This window comes from Abramis brama (genome assembly GCF_963993115.1).
Source record: "Abramis brama genome assembly, chromosome: 16".
NCBI lineage: Eukaryota > Metazoa > Chordata > Actinopteri > Cypriniformes > Leuciscidae > Abramis > Abramis brama.
The window spans coordinates 22,004,394-22,028,184 of NC_139978.1; the positions used below are offsets into that span (position 1 = coordinate 22,004,394).

Sequence of the window (23,791 nt, forward strand, 5' to 3'; positions counted from 1 at the left end):
TGTATTTTCAAACAGCTATTTTTTTTAGACTGCAAATATCCAGTTAAAAAAAAAAACACTGATTCAAGTTTTCAAGATGAAGAAGAAATTCGGAACTTCAAATTCAGTTTTCTAAAATTCAAAACGCGCAAAATTCAGATCGTACAGAAAGTAGGTCACAGGTCATCCACAGGGAAGAATAGAGGATCACAGAAAAGTCGAACGGAGCATTTCGGCTGCACTGCTGTAGTTTTCTCTCGCAAACGTGGTGGTGGTTCAAGAGAATGGTCCGTGTATCATTCGTTCAGTCGTTTTTTGATTTAATATTAAGAGTAGAAAAATGAGAAACAGCTTGAGTATTAGATTTCTAATATTCTAATAATAGTCCTCCGCTGCTGCAGTTACACGGATTCTTAACGCGTTTATTGCAACTTCGTAGTAAAAATGTATAAGCTACATTTAATCTTTTTCTCATCAAACAACCAGACTAGACTTTGCATCAGCTCGGTATAGGCTAAATGACGGCTGTCATAGCCTGCATGGTCGCCCAGTAAGTAAAAAATAAAATAAATAAATAAGATATAAATCAATATAATTAGTAGTAAATTAAATATTTTAAACACTAATACAAAAAGGAAAGAATAATGCATTGTCTTGGGTATATAATAGGCCTACCGTTCACGCATGAACTGTCATTCAGACTGACTATCAGTCATAATGAATATTATGTGTGTTAGGCTACACACAAGTGTTACAACTAACCCCTCTGTCTGTTACAATTAATCCTGCATGTGGGGTAAGTTGTAACATTTGCACTTTTGCAACTTTCAGTGCAACTGTACAAAAATTGTAGGTCCTAGAAAAAAACTTTAAGTGTTTATTTGTAGCAGAGATGTGCTTGTGTAAAAAAAAAAGAAAAAAAAAGAAAAAAGATTAATCTAAATTTATTTTAATAATTGAGCCAAATCCAAAATGTGTTAGGTTGTGCCCCACTCTCCCCTATTATTAGAATATTAGAAATCTAATATTCAAGCCGTTTTCTAATTTTTCAACTCAAAATATTCAATTTTGTTAGATTACACTTGATTCAAATCATTTTGTCATATTGTAAGCACCATTTGCAACTGCAACACTTTTCAAGAATTGGTGTATACTTGGAGCACCTGCTTCCTCTGACCACCAGAGAGCGCACTTTAACCTCTCTGAGCACCTGAATAGAGTTTCTTATAATAATGTGCCTTTGTACTCCTTTCATTTTTTCCTACTAGCGCTTTGGACATTTCCTGGAGGATCTCTCTTTAACAAAAGTAAAATAAGTGTATATTTTATGTTTTCATTGTAGAAGAACAAACCTACCGTAATAGATCAGTTTCGTTTCCTCCGTTCTTACTGCTTCCGCTGAAGCAACTGCGCTTTCATTTTAAAGCCAGTGTGGATCATAACTGACGCTTACTGTAGGCTACATTACCACAGAGCTCACGGTACCAACGGCAAGAAACATGGTACAGAAAAAGATTTCTAAAGCTGATTTGTGTGCAGTTGGATTGGACTTTATAGAGTGGCTGGTGGAAAGCAACAGGAGAGCCATTACTGATAGAACCATTCTCAAAACAGCCTACAATGAAGAGTTCCGAGACAGGTAATCATTTGACATGTTTTAATTTATTTGTTTAATTAATTTATTGCTTATATTAAGTATACTTACGTTCACTGAAATGATCGATAGGCCGTATTTATAATTCATCCAAACGTGTTTAGAGGAAGTGCATCAGTAGGATACAGTGTAAACAAACATAGACAACTTTTTCTTTCTTCGGAAGTTAAAGTTGATTTATTTATGTATAATTAAAGTTTCAACCTGCAGTGTTCACTTTGAATTTACTGATAGCCTACTGAAAATTGAGTCAAAAACCGTGAAAATAAAATGACCGCAATAGTGACAAATAAAACGAGTGGACAGAACATGATGCAATAGTGAAAACACACATACATATTTATTTATTTAACACATTTTTATCCACAGGGATGGAGTCAGAGACCCAAACTTCTCTTCAGTTCTCTATGCAATGAGAATGTACAGAAAAGCGCGCGTCACCAGATCAGATGTTTACTTTAACTCAAATGTAAGAAACCTCTTTTTTACTTATCACTGGCTGACGATTTGTAATTCTATGATGTCCATTAAGAGGGATGTCTGTTGTCAATGGCAGTATTCTTGTATTTCTGTATAGGCTTTTTTTTATTTTTTTTATCTACACAACAATAAACAGTCTGGACGTGTCTACTCTTGATTAAAGAGTTTTTTGTTTAAAAAAAAAAAAAAGTGGATCTCATGATTGCATGCGGTTTATGTAAATAGTTTGTAACAGTATGCTAAGATAAATTGTTTTTGGAAAGCAAAACAAATGTGTCTGAATTTGAAGCCGCAAGAGTTTCGTTTTCATCAAACTGAAACCTTTGATCAGAGTACTGAATTGATTAAGTATTATCTTGATCAGCTGATGGTACACTGCTTTAACCAGATGCACTTAACACTGAGTCATCTGACTATAACCCCGTGCAGTTTTTACATTAAGGGTATAATTACCGTTTAGATATCATGTGTGAAAAGGGATACCAGTAAAATACCAGTAAATCAGTTCTGGCAAATTACTGATATGAGAAGTTGTTACAATATCATGCAAATTACCAATATGATGCTATTGATGAACAAAGTATAGGATTACTATTATGAGGACTCTCTACATGCAGCAGATGTTATGCAACTCTATGCAGTTTTTGGTCAGATTCTTGCTTTGTCTGGTTGGTGTTTTTTTTTGTTTTTTTTTTGATGCCACAACTTATTTTAAAACATATTTTTAGCTAGCCTACCTATAATTGTTTCTGTATTGTTATTTGCCACTTACTATACAATAGGTGCGATTTTTATGTAGATTATTATGCCATACTTTCATAAAACAGCATAATTTCAGTGTCTTGCATCAATTCAAGACAACTGTCATATGCTAGGATGCGCTAGCACTGCAATTTATTACTCAAGCTAATTAATTTTTATGAAAAAGGTGGGAGTGCAGACAAAAAAAAAAAAAAAAATTTTTTTATGCCATCCTGGGCATAAACCTCTCTGCTGAATGTTAATAATAAAGTGAGAAAACCACACCAATCTCCACTCTGCCATTTCAGACAAGGTCAATGATGCCTCATGAGAAATAGTCACGCTAATTGTCTTTGAGGAATCTTAGGAGAAGGACACAGTTAAAGAGAAATACACAACATGCGTAATACGCAAACACAGCTGTTGTGTTTTCATGTTTTATGGGGACTTTACATAGACATTTTATACAAACTATATTCTATTCCCTAAACCTATCCATCACAGAAAACTTTTTTTTTCTCATCTTCCTCATCTCATCTTTTCCGCATAATGTAGGATTTACACACACTGAAAAGCAACTAGCATGAGTTATTGTTTTTAATAAAAAAATAATAATACCTGAAAAACTAACTGGTCATTACTAACATGAAACTGTGATTAATGGCTTATCGAATCTGATGAATTTATAACCCTGCAATTAAATATGATCAGATAGTTCTGTCATAAATGAGCTGGTTATACAAGGCTCAACAATAAGGATAGCCTGCAATAGCTGCTATATATAGTGTGGGGCAAGTGTGAGACATTTGATGCTACAGTCACTTGCATTTGCTGGGTTGCCGAGTGGACAGAACGATTTCATTTGTGAATTTTTTTGTGTGTGGATTTTAATATTTAATGAAAAATAAACATTTCTAGCAAATATAAAAATGAGTGCTGTCATTTGATTATTTTTTTGTTTTCTGTGATTAATCGCAATTTAAAAACAATTATGTTTTTATAGGTTTATATTTAGTTTATATATTTTATAATGTAGTAATTTCACAGTTTCTACATTCCAAATTAATGTAGAGACAACATAAAGACAGTGTATTTCAAATATTTGTTTAATGACATCTTTTTATGAATGAAGGTCAGTATCACTGATACTAATACAGCTATTGAGGTCTGGATAAAAATATTTATTTTTCCCCAATTTTAAACATTAGCCTAATTATAGCCATTCAACATTACAGTGTAACTGAAAGCTTTCAATTTGTTTTGTTTTTTAAACATTTATTAGGCTTAGAAAAATATATAACAACTTTAAATTTGAGTGAACTTCAAACAATCCACATAAACCCATAATAAATGTCATATTTACCTGTGCCCTTCCTTCTGTAGCCTACCTGTCTAACATATACAGAACAATACAGAAATTGAATAAAGTTATCAAACATAAATTATAGATTAAATATAGCCTAGACTAATTCTTATTAAAGCTACAAAAGTTATTTGGTCAAGAGCAGTGAGTAATTTTCTCTGTTCCTTTGTTCTTTGATTAACTTTACTGACAGAAAGCTTTATTGGCTGCTGTCTCTTTAAAACCAGCCGCTGCTAGGGCTGTTCGATTCCGGATTTTTTTGGAATCGAAAGAATCGATTCCAAGAATCGATTCCTCACTGTTATTTTCGATTCTTTTTTTTTTTTTTATACCAACACCGTGTCTAACATTGTCGCTTCTTACCGTGCCACACAGCAAGAAACTCTCTACACCGGGCATGACAAATCGACCGTTGAAATTCCATTTGCGGAAGGTGTAGAGTAGACAGTAGACACACGGTATAAAGACTAGGAATATGTTCACCATAGCCTACAATACATAATGCGGTAGATTCTATTTTACATACATATACTCATACTGTATACCTACCGACACACACACACGTACACTTATGTATGTGGATAGATAGATTTATATTTATTTGTGGTACATATATTTCATCCAGTATCATAAAACTATAGCTAAAATTCCTGTTAAATAAAAGCATTTTGTTCAGGAACAGACTCATGCACATACAAATTTTTAGGCCTTTAGTTTTACACCATAGGTTTACACATATAAACTTTTTTTTAGGGCCTATACACATATTAACTTGTTTTAGGCCTTTACACATATAAACTTTTTTTACACGCACACCTGCAAACTAACCGTTTTTACGGCGACACAAATAAAGCACGAAAAGAGCTCTTTTCTGTCTGTGTCATATGTAGGTCACGTGCCCACTATAATGTTCTCACCCCTACACAAGCACTGTTCCCACAGTAACCATTCCTCCAGCTCACGCTGCGAATGCAATAAATGTAGGTCGCGTGACCACTATGAAGTGCGCACCACTACACATAAGCACTGTTCCCACAGTTTCAAGTTTTCGTAAAAAAAGTTAAATACCTTGGAGGCATTCTTCTTCGCGTGAGTGTGATTGATTGATTGTTGTTGTCGATTTATTTAATAAATCAGATTTATTATTCTTGTCCTAAACTACAACGAGTAAGATCAAACCCCGCACAGCAACCGATTCGAATAATTTCATTGGGTCAGTCATTGCGCGTTAAATATTTTAACGCGTTAAACTGGACAAAAATTAATCGCATGCTTAACGCGTTAGACAGCCCTTATAAAAATACTACATTGTTTACAGAATATATTTATTATACTATCAGTATTTAATAATATTTAATTAGTTATTTTCCAATTTTAATTTTTTCTTTATTAGTCATTTTGATATGCTTTTGTCATTTTTATTATTTTTGATATATTGTCATTTCCATTTAACTTTAATTTGTGTTTATTTCAGTTTTAGTTTCATTTTAGAACTTTAGCTTCAACTTATTTATTTATTTTAGTTACCAAAGCAACTTTTATTATGTCGTTCAAGATTAAGTTAACATAGCCTATTTCATATATTTATATTTTATTTTATTTCTTCATTTCAATTACCGAAACTCATCAAAAATCTGAAACACTGGACCTGCCAAAAAAATTAAATACTGTTATTGTTATATCATAACTGTTGAGCCCTGTTACAATGTAATGTGTTACTGAGAATGGCCAAAGACTGACACCCTATTGTGGCATTTCTAGGTCCGAACGAGGTCACATGATCAATGGGACAGACCCCATCGCAGACGGCAATACCAAGCTACTCCCCCTGTGAGTAATGGTAGCTCACCGCCTCCCGCTAGTGCGCAGGGTCCTGACTCACCATCAGTGCCAGGGCCAGAGAGTGGAGTCAGAGGCAGGAGAAAACTGGCAAAAGACATCCTACGCCGACTGAAAAGTACAGAGAGGTGAACTGGCCTCTTTGAACAGTGGATAGAAACCATTCTCTGAAAATACATCGAAATATCAAAACAGTGTTGCTGCCCTTTTTCTTTCCCAGGTCTGTGTTTATAGAAGATAAGTATGGGGTGCGGGTGTCCTCAGAGCTGCAAATAGAGGATGGCAAGATCCAGTTGTGTGTGGAGCGGACAGAAGTTTATGAGCTGAAGCTGTTTGTGGAGAACACGGGTGAAGAGGCCGTGTATTTCACTTACTACACTGCTCTTCACTGGCTGCAGTGTTTCACTCTGGAAGACAGCAGGAAAGTCACACGCAACAATCCACACCGTCTGGAACCATGTGAGTGCAACCAAACTGTACAGCAATACAAGGGAAACTGGTGTTCGTGTTTTTTTGAGGGGGTACATTGGTATTGTAGCTTGCTAGTCTGACTTTTCCTGCTTCCAAATATGCCTACTTCCATATTATATATAGGCAAAAAAACAGTTTGTGAGCTGAGTAGTATGTCTGAATTCAGATAAAACAGTAGGCGAAAAGTACCTTGATGTCCGGCGAGATTCTGAAGTGTTCATCTAATGTGCACTTTACTATCCCGTGAGGCCCCGGAAGAGGATTTGTGAATGGCAGTGAAGCAACTAAACTGACGCCATAGGTCACATGACAGTCAAGACACATGGTGGATGTAGTACATCCAGATTAACATTCATATTACACACTTTCTTACTATCTCTCTCTCTATCTCTCTCATTTTTTAAAGGTGAAAAGTATGAGGTGACCTTGAAATTCAAATCAGATGATATGGGAGTTCATTCAGCCATTCTGGCATTTGAGTTTAAGAAAAATATCCAGGTCGCCACCCGTCCTTTCCACATTGTTCGCTTCATTGAGGCAGAGCACAGGTCTGAGCTTACAGCACTACTGGGTCCTACAGCACCATTTAGACATCAAAAGCTTGAGACCTATAAGCCAATGAGGTGCAACATAGATGAGGGCTTTCCACCCGAGAGGTGAGAGAAAAATCCCTCTTTTTAGGAATTCTATACACTTTTCTGTTTTCCCCTGTGTTTATTTGTACAGAAATCAATCATTTGCATGTTTTTTTCTCTCTTTTGCAGTTCTACCCAAAGCTTTTTGAAATTTGTGCTGCCACTGGAGCCTTACCATCCTCCTTCTTACATCTCTGACTTAGTTGAGGTTCTGAAAGTCGACCGTTCTTTCCCGAGTTTCAGAACACAGCTCCAGGAACAAAAGTTAGTGGTCTTAAGCTCCAATTGTGCATTTTACAGTTGATCTGAGACCCGTTACTAGTCCCTGAATGGTACAGAATCAGCTCCCTGCATGAGCATGTACAGTAAAAGCCATTGTGACTGTTTTCTCTGTACTTTTGGTGGTTTGTAGGTCACTACTTGAGAGTGATCTGGATTTTCGGAACTACGATAAGCGCTTTGATTTACTGTTGTACTTGGAGGAGGATCAGATGCGTCTGGACATTAAGAGATATAACAAAGATGATGTGTCCATGGTGAAGGACCATGAGAACAGACGACTGCTGGTCTTAGAGGTGAGTGGCAGCTTCTTTCTGTCTGTTAATAAAGCATTTGATTGTGTTTGTTAGACCTTCAGACTGACGGCAGAAGGACTCCATAGCAGTTATCATTGGCCGAGGTCCACTCAGAGGCCGTCTGAAGCATGTTAAGCAACCAATCACAGTTTGTTTTGTTCATCGTCATGTTTAGGGGCGTGAAAATGTAATGTTGATGTCCTTACATAACAGACTGAGGTGAAAAAATCTTGGACATCTTTTAAAAGAGACTAAACTTCACATACTTCTGAAAATCCAGCGTTTAGTTGATCCTGATAAACACTCAATTTCACAGTTGCGAACACAATGGCTTTCATCTTCCATGAGGGGATTTGGCGTCACAGCGGCTTTGTTTCCAGGCGGACTGTTAAAGAACGCGACACACACGTCTCCCGGAAATAGTTTAGAATTCAACCAATCAGATGATGACTTCAAAACTCCCGAAGTGTTTCCCATTTTTGTGTGCTTTATCCATCAGACAGGCATGGGAATGACGTCTGAGGCTGAGACTGTGTTGGACACATACAGAGACCCAAAAGCCTAGATGACATGTACACGGCTCTTGAAAATTCTGTCATTATTTACTCAAATGTATTTACTCAAAATTTAATTTGTTTTTCACTGATAATTTTCAACTCGACTGAATATATTAAATGGACTACAAAGAAAAAAATATAAAAAACAGCAAATGGTTTTGGAGCAACATGATACATATCATATTGGGGTGAACTGTCCCTTTAAGTAGTATGTACTTTTATATTTGTTTGAAAGTGATGCCGTTTTGAGGTCTGTCTGTGTATTTCATGTGTTAAAGCTCCCTGGTGTATCAGAGAACAGGCCATCAGTCCTGAGGGGAGATCACCTGCTTCTTACCAAGAGTGAGGAGGTCAGTTCCTCAACTGTGACCAAATACAAGGGCTACGTCCACAGAGTGGAACTGGATCAAGTCAAACTGGGCTTCTCCAGAAGGTATGAAGTATGAAGAGTTTATATAAGCCTTTAAGCTAAAGAGCATTTTAAAGGGTCACACTTAAAAATTACAAGACTCAAGAACTCAAGAATATAGAACTCTATAGAACTGATGAAATTAAGAACTCTTAATTTTTCCCAAATTAACCTCAAAATGAGAAAGATATATCATCATATTCTGCCCATGTCTTATAAATTATATAAAACAGAGCATTCAAAACTGACCAACCTATATACATTTAGGGTAACAAAACACATTTTTGAATACTAAAAGTTTTTTTTTACTTTTGTTCAGCAAGGTTGCATAAAATTGATCGCAGTAAAGCCATTTCTAAAAAAAAAAAAATCCTAAAAAAGTGTATCAGTTTCCAACAAAAAACATTAAGCCACACAACTGTTTTCAATATTGATAATAAGAAATGTTTACTGAGCAGCAAATCAGCATATTAGAATGTTAATTTGGTCTCATTTTGCATATTTGTTTACAGACCAGTTTATAACCACTTAAACTTTGTGTGTATATGTGTGTGTGTGTGTTTTATGTGTAAAGGCTGCTTGACGATTTCATAGATAATATGAAGTTCCGTGTGGAGTTCACAGTGAATCGTCTCCCATTGAAACTGCAACACAGAGCTGTACACATGGCGGTCCAGCACAACCTCAGAGATGTGCTGTTCCCCGTGGGCTCAAGTACTGTGACCCCTGTGTCTAAACCTGCACTGAGGTCAGTAAGACCCATCTGGACTGAATCTATGCTACTAAATCATATTTTAGTGAAACATTATGGAGTATTTCAGCTGGATGTGTGTATGTGTCTATAGACTCTTTGATCAACAGCTTGAGAAGAACCCTGAACAGAAAACTGCAGTGTGTAACATCGTGGCCGGTACGTCCAAGCCGGCACCGTACCTGGTGTTTGGACCTCCTGGCACTGGTAAAACCGTCACGATATTAGAGGCCATCAAACAGGTAAAACTGGTTATCATATTCAACTAAACACAGACCCAACAAACACACCTACATGCAAATCATCACATCTCATTGTGTCTGTATGCACAATGTCTTAATAAGCAGAACAGCTATTGTGATTGCTTCTTTCTCTCTCTCTGTCTTTTATCTCTCAGGTGGAGAAGAATATACCTGATGCCTATATCCTAGCTTGCGCTCCTTCTAACAGTGCGGCTGATCAACTGTGTGAAAAGTTGATCACTAGTCAACATGTTGATGCACGTAAAATATACAGACTCTACGCTAGTTCACGCAATCCAAATGAAATCCCTCAAGTCTTACAGGTTAGTGCTTGTGTGACTTGATTTATTAATTAAAGGTTTAATTAAATGAACACAATAGAAATGGGAAGTTATGATGGAAAATATAAAATAACAGTAGTACATTTTTACTTTTCATTTTTTTAAATAAAAGCCTCAAACAAAAAAGTTCCACATGGATTAAATATTGTAACGAGCTGGAGAAAGCATGAGGCATGGATCTAAACGCAGCGTTTTTTATAAAATAACACATTAAACATTTAACACAGAATTCAAGGAACAAAACCACGACAATCACAGAGGCAACCATTGTACAACAACTGACAAAGTAACAAGTGAAACACGAGGGCTATAAATACACAGGGGCAAACAAGCTTAACAAGGTAATGAGGAAACAAGACACACCTGGGGAGACTAATTAACATGAAAAACCACAAAGAACTACAAAACATGGCACAAGACAGGAAATAACAAAAGTCCTCACACAAGACAGGGGAACACAGGCTGAGATTGTGACAAATATAAATATTTAAGCTTAACATAAATACATATTATTATTTTATGATTGTATCACTCAGTTTCTAGTTTAACTCGGCTAAAGAATTTCAAGTTATAATTGAAAAAATTAAAAGCAAATGATAATGCAAAAATGGCAATAGCAGCCTTAACTTGGAATTATCTTTGCACCACACCACGTTGTTAGGGGGTAACAGTTAAGGACCAGATGTTTTAAAGAAGACCCGGAGTCAGAATTATAATAAATTGAAGAAAAGTTTTACTGAAAATAGTTTGTAGTTTCATCACACACTCACACAGGAGTTCGTAGGCCGCCCCTCTTACAGTTACAAAGGTCACAGCAATTATACCCTTCACCAATGTCTAAGCTACGTCCTTGCTTCAGGTTGCAGTTTCTGATTGGTTAAGAACACGCATAGTCTAAGCAAATTACCACACATGGATAGATAGGAGAGTATGCCGCCATTAGTCAAGATAGTTGTCGCACGATTCCTAGATTTAGGTCTGCGGTGACCTCGGAGGTCGGAGAAAGGCATCTTCGGGTCTGTTGTTGCATGCCGAAGTGTCCCATAGCTCCTATGCAGGACCTGCACAGAACATCCAACGCACACACAAAAGCACTAGGGAATCACAGTTTCTCCAAGGTTGAAGAGAGCCTGAGCTAGCTATCATCAGGACAAACTACCAAAACATACTGATAATACATTCCCTCCTCAGGAAAAAGTACAGATAATATTCTCTAGAGAAATACACATGAAAGAGATACAAGTATGGAAATCAGTCACGTATAGTGTAACCTTAACTCTTCAACAAGAAACAGATGTATGGATGACACATGTTAAAAAAGTCCATACTTCATTTCTGGACGCCTGGCTAAATGAACAAGCACTGTTACTGCATTCAGATATCAAATACAGACATTAGAGAATACATGAAAAGAACATTTCAGTAATCACACTGGTAACTTTTATAACAAAGTAAAATCTCACAAGCCTCGCAAGTCATTCACTCATGTGATGTTTAGAAGGAAACAAAACATCACATCAGCAGTGGATTCTAATCCACCCCCTTCAACGTTATTCGCAAAAACAATTCTGCCCTTTAGTGCTTGGAAAAAAATTGTTAATGTTGTTGTAAAAAAAATTCACTTTGATTTTCCCCAGAACTAATGGGGCTCAATGTGTAACATTTTGAAGAAACATTACTTCTGTTTGAACCACTTGTTCAAAAAGACTTTGATGTCACACTTTTAAATATTATGTCAGAGAGATCTAATCATTATAAAGGGCGGAAAAGACATGCATACAGCATTATTAAAAAATATACAGTGAAGGCATATTTTAATTTTAATAACAGCAAAAGGTATGCAGAATTTGACATTGTTTTATTTTAAAATGTAATTTAAGTAGTTTAGATATTCAACCAATTTAAATCTATCAAATAATGTGCTATATTTAATCTTATATTATGATAATTTCAGTATTAAGTCATGGGAATACAGAGAGAGGGAGTTGTTTGTAGTCTTGTTCTTGTTGTTGTTGTTGTTGATTGTGTTTTTGTGTGTTTAGAACAACAGTAATGTGGAAGGAGGAATGATTATTTTCCCATGTAAAGAGGATCTAATGTCCTACAAGATCCTGGTCAGCACTCTAGTCACCGCAGGCAGGTGAAGGGCGTCATCTTATACAAACACAGTACTCTCTCACATACACACAGCAGCCAGTAGGTAAAGAGTGTTTATGTGTGTCTGTGTTGGTAGGCTGGTCAGTGGGGGTTTTCCTGTGGATCATTTTTCTCACATCTTTGTGGATGAGGCAGGACATGCTGTGGAGCCAGAGACCATCATCAGTGTGGGAGGTGGGACACTTTACAGAATAACACTGAAAACCATCAGATCTTTCAATAGAGATCAGTCTGTGGTAGCATTTCTCTGTTCTAATCATTGTGTGGGTTTGTTTAGGACTGCTGAATGCAGAGACCGGGCAGCTTGTTTTGGCTGGAGATCCCAAGCAGCTGGGACCAATCCTGAGATCTCCTTTTGCCATTAAATACAAACTGGGTGAGATTCAAATGAATGCACATACAGTATTCTCTGTGGTAGAATTAACTTAAGTGAATCATTACATCATTTTTCTCCAATATGATTGGTTCTTCACACAGTCGCGTGAAAAAGAAAAGACACCCTATCGAATTATATGGTTTTATGTATCAGGAGGACATAATAAAAAATCATCTGGTCCTTGGTAGGTCTTAAAATTAGGTAAATACAACCTCAGATGAACAACAACACATGACATATTACACCATGTCATTATTTATTTTACAAAAATAAAGCCATGGGTGACAAACTAAGTACACCCTTACTGCTTCCATAGAAATTAAGAGTAAGTAGCAGCCAGGCGCTGCAAATCAAATGTCTTTGTTTAATTGATCGTCAGCAAGTGTGATCACCTCTATAGAAGAAGTTTTGGCAGTTCGCTGGTCTGGAGCATTCAGGTGTGTTAACACAATGCCAAGGAGGAAAGACATCAGCAATGATCTTAGAGAAGCAATTGTTGCTGCCATCAATCTGAAAAGGGTTATAAGCCATTTCCAAACAATTTGAAGTCCATTATTCTACAGTAAGAAAGATTATTCACAAGTGGAAAAAATTCAAGACAGTTGCCAATCTTCCCAGGAGTGGACGTCCCAGCAAATTCACTTCAAGGTCAGACTGTACAATGCTTAGAGAAATCGCAAAACACCCAAGAACTATACCTCAGACTCTACAGGCCTCAGTTAACATGTTAAATGTTAAAGTTCATGGCAGTACAATTAGTAAAAAGACGGGACAAGTATGGCATATTTTGAAGCTTCTTCTCTCTTAAAAGAACATGGTTGCACGGCTTAGGTTTGCGAAGTTGCATCTGAACAAACCTCAAGACTTCTGGAACAATGTCTTTTGGACAGACGAGACCAAAGTGGAGATGTTTGGTCATAACGCACAGCGCCAAGTTATGCAAAAACCAAACACCTCATACCAACTGTCCATCACGCTGATGGAGGGTTGATGATTTTTGGCTTGTTTTACAGCCACAGGACCTTGGCACCTTGCAGTCGTTGAATCGACCATGAACTCCTCTGTTTACCAAAGTATTCTAGAGTCAAACGTGAGGCCATCTGTCCGACAGCTAAAGCTTGGCCGAAATTGGGTCGTGCAACAGGACAATGATCCCAAGCACACCAGCAAATCTACAACAGAATGGAAAAGAATCAAGGTGTTCCACTGGCCCAGTCAAAGTTCAGACCTCAACCCAACTGAAATGTTGCGACAGGAACTTAAGAGAGCTGTGCATAAACAAATGCCTGCAAACCTCAATGAACTGAAGCAATGTTGTAAAAAAGAGCAGGCCAAAATTCCTCCACAACTATGCGAGAGACTGATACTGTCATACAAAAAATTGTTCCTTCAACTTATTGCCGCTAAAAGTGGCTCTACAAGCAATTGAATCATAGTTTGTCACCCATGGCTTTATTTTTGTTAAAAAAATAATGACACAGTGTAATATGTCATTTGTTGTTGTTCATCTGAGGTTGTATTTACTTAATTTTAAGACCTGCTAACAACCAGATGATTTTTATTATGTTCTGATATGTAAAACCATAAAATTCTAAAGGGTGTCCTTTCTTTTTCACATGACTGCATGTTTAATTCTCTGTTATTAGGTAAAAGCAAATTTGGATTCCTTGATACTTCAGCTTGTTGCTAGGGTCATGAGGTTATATATATATATATATACATACTAGACAGCTTATGTTTCCTCTTTTGTTATATTCAGATACACTAACTTTGGCCCAATTGTAAGCATAAAAATGCATAAGCATATAAATGTTAATCCTGCAATAAAAATAAATGTTAGGTATGTTTAAAATTAGAAATTTCCTTCACAACACTCTATTCTTATTGTAACTTGCATTGTAAATGTGTTTGTAGGTCTTTCTTTGCTGGAGAGGCTGATGACACAGAATGAACTTTATCAGAAAGGTACTACAGGATACGACAACCGTTATGTCACCAAACTGCTGCGGAACTACAGGTAAAGTCTGAATAATCCAGAGACCTCATCTAAAAAACTACGAATTGACTAGTTGTCTGACCGATTAGTTGACTAGCTGGTCTCAAGGAAGCCCTAAATAATTAGGGTCCATCAGAGGAAACATGTTCACACAATATGTGTTAAATAAAACGGTAACATTTTACAATAAGGTTTCAATTGTTAACATTAGCGAACTACATTAGTTTACAATGATTTTTGTAAGTTAATGTTACTTATTGCATTAACTAATATTAACTAATGGAACGTGCTTGGAGTACAACCAAATGGAACAAGCACACAGGCCTCAAGGCTGAACTAACTATTTTGAACTTGTCTGGGGGAAAATTCTGATATATGTAGAGAAAGTTTCCAAGATGTATACTGCAGATCAAAAATTCCTAAACCTCTGTGTGGAGAGAGTACAGATGGTTATGAATGAGGCACACATACCACTTAGAGCCATTTGTCTTTTTGATTTAGTAGTTTTGACTTGTAGCCAGTAGTAGACGACCTTATCTGCTTAGTAACAGAGAGCTATGCTCAGCAAAGATAGAGGCACAACCCATTACTAAGAAGAAATCCAAAGACCTTGAACACAAATTTCACTCCCGACCATGAATGAACCTGGAAAACAGAGAAAGCTGCTGTGTGTCTGGGTTTTTGCTATGTAGAACGGAAAAAGGCACTAGAAACCTTAATTTAGTCACAAGTCTTCGGAGGACAGGATGCCATATGGAAACTTTGGGAAAGGGCCAATCTGAGTAAAATAGGTTGGGACAGGCTCAATCCAAAATAAGTGCCCGGGACACCTGATCATGGATACTTAATCAGATCTAGAATTTCTTTTTGGTTACACTTGATTTTAAGGTGTCATTGTTACAGTGTAATTATATATTTAAGTACTGAGTAATATTAAGCAACTACATGTAGTTACTATAGGGTTAGGGTAGGATTAGAATTTGGTTGAGGGTTAGTTGCATGTAATTATGCATAATTTATAGTTATTACGATGGTAAGTACATGTAACATATGTAACAAGGACACTGTAAAATAAAGTGTTACCTTTTTTCTTTTTCTTTTTTTTCTTCTTTTTTTGGTAAAATTGACAGTATCTTAACATTTTCCCTTTTTTATTTTTTATATATTCATTTTGTATGTACATTTAAAATTAGACTTCAGTGTCCGAATTACGTTTTAGGGCCACTGTAATAAGTCTATTTTTTAACTCTCTATTTACCATTTTTCATTTTCTCTCTCTCTCTCTCTCTCTTCAGGTCTCATCTATCCATTCTGAAGGTTCCTAATGAGTTGTTCTATGATGGAGAGTTGCTGTCATGTGCAGATGTGATCAGCTCTAACCAGTACTGCAACTGGGAGCACCTCCCCAAAAGAGTAAGACATCCCAGACACACAAGCCCGATTAAAAAGCATTTAAACAATGTCAAGACAATATATTTTGATTAGGTTATGATGCGGTGAGTTGATGAAAAATATTTTTTTAAATATTCTTTTATAAAGAATAAAGTAATAATAAATGAAGAATAAATATGAGTCAAACTTTTAATAATTGAGTACAATATTGAAATGAAAGAAATCTTACTTCAAAATAAATGATGTAAATTTAAAGTCTAAGTCTGAGATCTAGGATCTGAGATCTTAGTATAATAATCTTTCAAAAAGAGAGAGAACTGAAGTGCCCTTGAAGCAAAGAGCAAGAAGAAGAAGTAAACAATGGAACAATGGCAAGAGCATATGAAGACTTCAGATGCAAAAGCCTCTAAGTCCGTCTAACGTTTTTCTTTAATATTATCATTTTTATCAGGCTCCTATGTATAGGTTTCTACCTAAGTACCAGCATTTCTGAATGGGCTGAAGCTGGGATTTAGTTAGTTTGAAGTGAAAGTATTTGATGAACGTATACTATGCGCGGAGAGCATTCACTCAATAATATTATCTAATTTTTTACATTTTTAAGAGGCTTTTGCATAGGAGGTCTTCATACAGGAAACTTGCATCCTCCTATAGCAGTGTTAAAGTCAGATAAGGAATGTCAAGTCAACTATCCATTATGTCATACGGTTGTGCAACAGCTGGGTTGGTATAACCTGGTAAAAGGATACAGCTGCAGAAATAGATAGACAAAAATAGATGTGTTGTGGTTTTGACATCTTTAGAACAAAGACATACCGTATATACCCGACTATAAGACGAGGTTTTTGTCCTAAAAATAGGCTGAAAAATGGGGGGTCGTCTTATATTCGCAATATAGACAAAATCACGGGGGAAAGGGAGAAAGAACAACGGAATTAATATGAAATAGTGACTGAAACGCGACCCATTAAGACAAAACCAGCTCTCCCTTCCAACATGTTAATCTGCACAAAAATCCTGATAATCGAGCCGTTAACTGAATTAAAACGCTGCTCCTCTCTGCCGCGCGAGAAGCAGAGCGAGAGAGCGAGCGAGAGAGAGGTGCGCGAGCGAGAGAGAGAGAGGTGCGCGTGCGAGACGCAGAGCGAGAGAGAGAGAGAAAGGTGCGCGCGCGTGCTGGAAGAGAGAGAATGAATTATCACAGCAATTTTCAAATAAAATTATTTTCTGTTGAAAACCAGAATTTTTCCACAAAAATAAGTCTGGAAAATGGGGGGGTCGTCTTATATTCAGGGTCGTCTTATAGTCGGGTATATACGGTATATCAGTTTTTTTGTAATCAGATTTAACATTATTAGCAAAAAGTTATTATTATTATTATTTTTAGCTAGAAATTTGATTGGCTGCTGGTGGCCATGTTTCTATGTAGCTGATTTCACTGAAAAAAAAATATTGTTGTATTAACTTTAAAAAGTAAGTTAACTGGTTTCCTTAAAATTTTGAGTTCATTGAAATAAAAAATTAGTTGAGTTAATACAATAAAGGAGATTAGTTTAATAAATAGAAACTCAAAATATTATGTTATCTGAACCACATTAATTATCTAAGTTTATTTGACAAAATATAAAAAGTTGTGATAATAAATCATGAAAATGTTTTTTTTTTTTTACAGTGTAGAGGATATACATCTGTGCCAATACCCACACCATGTCTATTATGTATGTACATGATGTATTTTGTGTATTTGGCCCAAGTGTTTAAGTGGTCATGAAGACCGTGTGTGTAGTAAGTGAGTGTAGAACTTTTGATTACCCAATGGGACACACTTACAACATAGCTTTATTTACAATTTTTGATTTTCAGTACTTTGCTAAATGTCTGTTCAATAGTCCCTATGTAACAGACAACACAATTTAGTCATTGTGATGCTTCTATTTAAGTAATAAAAAGCAGTTTCATATTTTGCAAAATATACATACTCTTCTCTGCACCAATAAAATGTGCAACACTATGTTTTACTACCAAATTATATGTAATATCTAATTCATTTAAATTATAGTTTTCCTTGACATCACATAATTTTGCGGCATATGAGTGGGGCACAGACGCTATGTTAGGACATCCACCAATGAAGAAGCAAACTCATTTTTTACTTCACTGATCATATGGTTGCGGCGTCATTAAAGGGATAGTTCACCCGAAAATGAAAAATTCTGTCATCATTTACTCACCCTTAAGTAAATTCAAACCTGTATGAATTTATGTCTTCTGCTGAATAATTTGATTCACATTACCAACAGCAAGTACTTTATAGTAGTCTGCTGTCACTTTAAGAGCTAATGCACTGATCCAATATATTGATACATATGTGATTTCTTTCCCAACCGTTTATGTTCACTCAAAGGGATAGTTCACCCGAAAATGAAAATTCTGTCATCCTTTACTCACCCTCAAGTTGTTTCAAACCTGTATGAATTTCTTTGTTCTGCTGAACACAAAAGAAGATATTTTGTATAATATTAATAACAAAACAGTTGATGAGTCCCCACTGACCATATATTTTTGACATCCATAGTACGGGAAAAAAATACTATGGAAATCAATGGGGTCTATCAACTGTTTGGTTACCAACATTCATCAAAATATCTTCTTTTGTGTTCAGCAGAAGAAAAAAAAATCATACAGGTTTGGAACAATTTGAAGATGAGTAAATGATGGCAGAATTTTCATTTTTGAGTGAACTATTCCTTTAAGGCAGGGTTCACCAATCTCGGTCCTGGAGGGCCGCTGTCCTGCAGAGTTTAGCTCCAACCCCAATTAAACACACCTGAACCAGCTAATCAAGGTCTCACTAGGCATACTAGAAACTTTCAAACAGGTGTGTTGGAGCTGGTTGGAGCTAAACTCTGCAGGACAGTGGCCCTCCAGGACCGAGATTGGTGAACCCTGCTTTAAGGCTTTACAGTTGTAGCGCCCCCATAGGTGCAATTTTGACTTTAACTTTTCAGTATTCAAGTATATTTTCAGTAAACATATAGCTTGCTTTTGTCTATTTGTTGTGTCTTTGCTTCATTCTGAAACTCAGGGACACAAAGCATGATTATTAGTCTATGTCACACAAATCTCTTTTCTGGGCATACATGAATGAGGAAAGACTAGTCCCCAATTGAGTCGAGTTAATGTGCATGCGTGTTCTAGATTAAACAAACTATTATAAATGTGTCGTTTTGAGCATTTCAGTTTCTCCCATTCACTTGCGGCCACACATGCTTGCACACACAGCAGTAATTCGTGCAAGGAATGTGAAGGCCACGAACTGAGATAACGGTCTTCTTGAACTTGGTTGTATTTCATTGCTACATTTGCCGCTTAAGGCATACCTGTCAACCCTCCCGTTTTTCCCGGGATTCTCCCGTATTTTACCTTGCTATCCCGCTATCATCCCGTTTAAATATTTTCCTGTATTTCTCCCGTATTTTTAATCTTTCTATAAAAAAAAAAGAAGAATAATCCCACTGGGCGCAAATCCCACCCTGCAGCTAATTTCATTGGTTAAGGTTACAATGTAGGTACAATGTATGTAGGTTAGGGATCAGTGTTTGGTGTAGGCAGTCAGTACTGTGATTCACATGACCAATAAAATCTTTAGAATTGGCTGCAGGGCGGGATTTCCGCTGAAGTAGTTTGGGGGGAAAACATTGGGATTTGAAAATAAGGGAAATTTTCAAGGTCACCCCAACGTCCCTTTTTAATCTTGTTGTTGGATTTCACTTATAATTTTAGACCGGTTTTCCCTTTCACCAATTTTTGTACCTTCTAGAGATGACACATTCTGCTCTGGTCTGTGCTGCTTTTTTTAGGGATTTCCAGTGATTTTCCATGGAGTGATTGGAAAGGATGACAGAGAGTCGAACAGCCCCTCCTTTTTCAACGTCTCTGAAATCAACATCATCATTGACTACCTGAAGAAGCTGCTCCTGACACAGGCCAAGAAGGGCATTGCAAAAATCTCCCCCAAAGAGATTGGTATTATCGCCCCCTACAGGAAACAGGTGAAAATACATTTTTAACAGCTTAGTCACAGCAAACCTGATGCGAACCACACACAAAATGCAGCTACCTACTATAGTAGCAAGTAAACCCTCGAGAAATTTTGTTTGCAGAGAAAAAGTTTCAAAAGTTCAAAAGTTTGCGGTCAGTAAGTTATTTTTAAATGACTTTGATAGAAGTCTCTTATGCAACAGTAAAATCTGTAATATTGTGAGATATTATTACAGGACAATTTAAAATAACTGTTATTTAATCCTGTGAGGGCAAAGCTGAGTTTTCAGCTTCATTACTGAACAAGTTTACAAGTTACATTACAAGTTTTTTTTTTACGTGTTTGAAAGAAGTCTCTTCTGCTCACCAAGGCTGCATTTCTTTGATCAAAAAATTTTTATTTCTATTTTAATATTATTTAAATGTCTTCAGTGTCACATGATCCTTCAGAAATCATTCTAATATGCAGATTTGGTGCTCAAGAAACATTTCTTATTATCAATGTTAAAAACAGTTATGCTGCAAAAAAATTGTTTGTGGAAACCATGTTAATATAACGGTGACAAAATAACAGCATTAGTTAAAAAATATAATTTTTTTGTAACTAGTCTTCACTACTTTTGGACAATCAGAAATATCTACACACCTTTTCTACTGTTTTCTTTTCACATTCACATCCCATTATTCAAACAAGTTTTGAATTCAAACAACTTTGATTCATGCAGATCATTATCATTCTCTTAAAGATTTTTTTTTTTTTTTATCATTGTACACCATTTTCAACATTGTTTTAATTGTACAGGTGGAGAAAATCAGGAAAGGCATCAGGAGTGACAGGGAACTTAGATCCTGCATTGGCATTGAAGAGTTGAAGGTCAGTGCGAGTCTGAGCACTCTTACACTCTGTTACTGGTTTCATCCTTGTCAAGGACACATGAGCAAAAAATGACTGCTGTACGTGTTGTGTAGGTTGGTTCCGTGGAGGAGTTTCAAGGCCAAGAGAGGAAAGTCATCATGGTGTCAACTGTTCGCAGCAGCAAGGAACACTTCACTTTGGACGAAACATTCAATATAGGGTTTCTCAAGAATGAGAAGGTAGCATCTCACACACACACACAGTAGACAATACAACACAGCGAAGCCTAGAAAACAAAGTTGGCCCACCTCTTTCATTCTCTCTTCCAGAGATTCAATGTGGCGGTGACGAGAGCAAAAGCCCTGCTGATCATGGTGGGAAACCCCATCATTCTACAAACAGACACAACCTGGGGCAGGTATGTCAACTTCCAACTAACATGAAATGAAATTTGATTTGAATTCTGGACTTGCGAGTTCTTTTTTATTTTCACATTTGTGTTTGTAGGTTTATTAATTACTGCAGTGAGCAGAAAGGGTATACTGGATATGATATTTCCAACTTGGAGGGAACGGAGGAGGTTGTTAATCGTCTGTACGCTCTAAACATCCACCAGGAGACCACAGGTAAGAGATGGCCTTAATTAAAGTGCGGTCACATTAGACTTTGCACTTCTTTTATTTCCATCAAGGCAGTCTTTCGCTTAAGTTCAAGTGTCGTGAACTCTTATCTGTGAATTTGCAAAGAGATGTATTTGAATATTTTAAATGCATTGTATTTATTTATTTAAATGGCCCACGATTATGACATCACATCCTGTTTCCAATGTTTATTCAGTGTCTGAAGTAATTTTGTGTACCTGTGTCCTAGTGTGACCGCATATTCATAACTCACCATTTATTGTCTGGTTATACAAATACATTACTGTTCATTAAGATTTATTTGAATAAATACTTAATTCTAATAATATCAAATTTAATACTTTAAATAATACACGTGAAATCGATCAAAGGAGACAGTAAAGGCATTTATAATATTACAAAAGATTTCTGTTTCAAATAAATGCTGTTCTTTTAAACAGTAGTGCATTTGAACCTACACAACTCTCCTGTTTTGTTTATAGCCTCTTTTTTCAGGGCAATTTCTGTTCTTTGTTGGGATTGAATGTACAGTAAATCATGTAAACCAAGTGTTCACTATTATATTCTTTCTCCCCCTAGTGGAAACAGAGGAGAGTGTGGTCCAGCAATATGAGAATCCTGCATGGAGACATGAACATTAAAATGAAGTGTCATTATTAAAGCCCCTCCCACTCAGGTCTGCATTAGCATAGCCACACCCCTTTATGAAGTTACACTGGACAAGTCTTAAACTAAGAAGCTTAATTTTAAAGCTAAAATAGTACTATGATATATAAACATTGCATTAAATTGGTAATTCCTTGTTCTCAAGATATGATTTTAATAAAACTTGTCTGTCTATGCAATAGAAACTAGAAAGGAACTTTTTTAAATGTATACATTATGATTAGAGAAAACAGAGAAAAGGACAGCGGTAGCCTTTTGCCTAGAAAGATAGGGAAACTTCAACACCCAGTGCACTGTAGTTTTAACAAAAGTCCTAGAGCTGTCAAATGTTTGCTGACAAATAAACGGGGAGATCTGGGTGGAGGTAACATTAAAAAAGTAAACATTGTTCATTTACATATCGACATACAATACAAAGCTGGTTGAAAATCTGCGAACTTGTCCTTTAATCTCAGGGCTTTGTATGCAGTTTTGTCTATATGTTTTAGATACATTAGGCTAAATAAATATGAGGACATGAAACACATGATTGATAAATCACTGTTTACTAAAAATGAAGTGCCTTATTTCATAAAACTTTCAGACAACACATAGCAGCATTCATTTAATAATGCTTAATAATTCATGGTGATAATGGTTTTGATTTTGTTCCCATTGGTTTGTTTGGAAATTTGCAAATGAAATCAATCACATCATTAAAAAATGTTGTACTTCATTTCAAAGACTTTTGACTGAAGTAAATACAATGGAGGATCTCGTGTTTTTTTCCCTGTAGTTTTTTTTTTTTTTTACTACAAATTCTACAGTTTATTATTATTTATTTTGGAAACCATACACCTGTAATGAGGAGCATGGTTTTATACCATGATATGCCTGCTACAGTTAAACTCTGGATTGTACGCAATAACTATTGTTAATTTCATTGGGGCAATTACAAAGCATTTTAGCATAATAAACAGCTTTAAAGCCTCCAATGAATTAAGCATGAAGCTTTCTTCTCTTTAAATATGTTTTATGAGATATTTAATAGTTCTAATGATTTTTAATTGAAATAAAATAAATTTAATGAGAGCCCGATGAAAGATAAATATCAGGGTCTTACATTAATAAAGTGTTAACTCATTACAAATGTTATTGTTAAAGGGATAGTTCACCCCAAAATGTCATCATTTACTCACCCGAATGTCATTCCAAACCTGTATGACTTCTGTGGAGCATAAAAGAAGATAATTTGAGAACGTTTTTTTTTTTTTTTTTTTTTTCATACAATAGAAGACAAGAGCATTTAAAATCATTTACTACTGTAGCAGTAAATTTACTTTACGGCATCCTATAGCTCGAAATTAAATATTAAGTTTGTTACCTGCATTTGCAGTATGCAATAACATCAGTCATTATTCTTCCCTATTTCATTTATTCATTTATTTATTCCAATTTAAGGCCCTAACCCCAGCAAAACATTCACAGTTGAACTCATGAGCCGGATGGGCTGGATTTGTCCAGGGCTGAATTTTAGCCCCACTGTAGGTACATGTCCATAACTTGTATTAAAAGATATGCAACAAATTCATGGTGTTCAGAAGCATTCAAAGTTGGTTCATTCGCCCCGTCTGCTCTCCCTCCTTACTC

At 36.1% G+C, this 23,791-nt stretch overlaps 1 protein-coding gene across 1 annotated transcript; it reads left to right on the forward strand.

Moving 5' to 3' along the window:
* Window positions 1-1,153: 1,153 nt before the first annotated feature.
* LOC311098585 (putative helicase mov-10-B.1) lies at window positions 1,154-22,877 on the forward strand. Its single transcript, XM_084138844.1, has 22 exons — window positions 1,154-1,618; window positions 2,003-2,102; window positions 5,979-6,184; window positions 6,277-6,515; window positions 6,934-7,183; window positions 7,292-7,426; window positions 7,575-7,737; window positions 8,573-8,727; window positions 9,278-9,451; window positions 9,549-9,696; window positions 9,852-10,019; window positions 12,080-12,177; window positions 12,271-12,368; window positions 12,472-12,570; window positions 14,485-14,587; window positions 15,862-15,979; window positions 19,819-20,010; window positions 20,802-20,873; window positions 20,969-21,094; window positions 21,185-21,273; window positions 21,363-21,481; window positions 22,076-22,877. Exons 1-22 carry the CDS (start codon window positions 1,479-1,481, stop codon window positions 22,135-22,137), a joined length of 3,054 nt encoding a protein of 1,017 aa, XP_083994970.1. The 5' UTR covers window positions 1,154-1,478; the 3' UTR covers window positions 22,138-22,877.
* The last annotated feature ends 914 nt before the right edge of the window (window positions 22,878-23,791 follow it).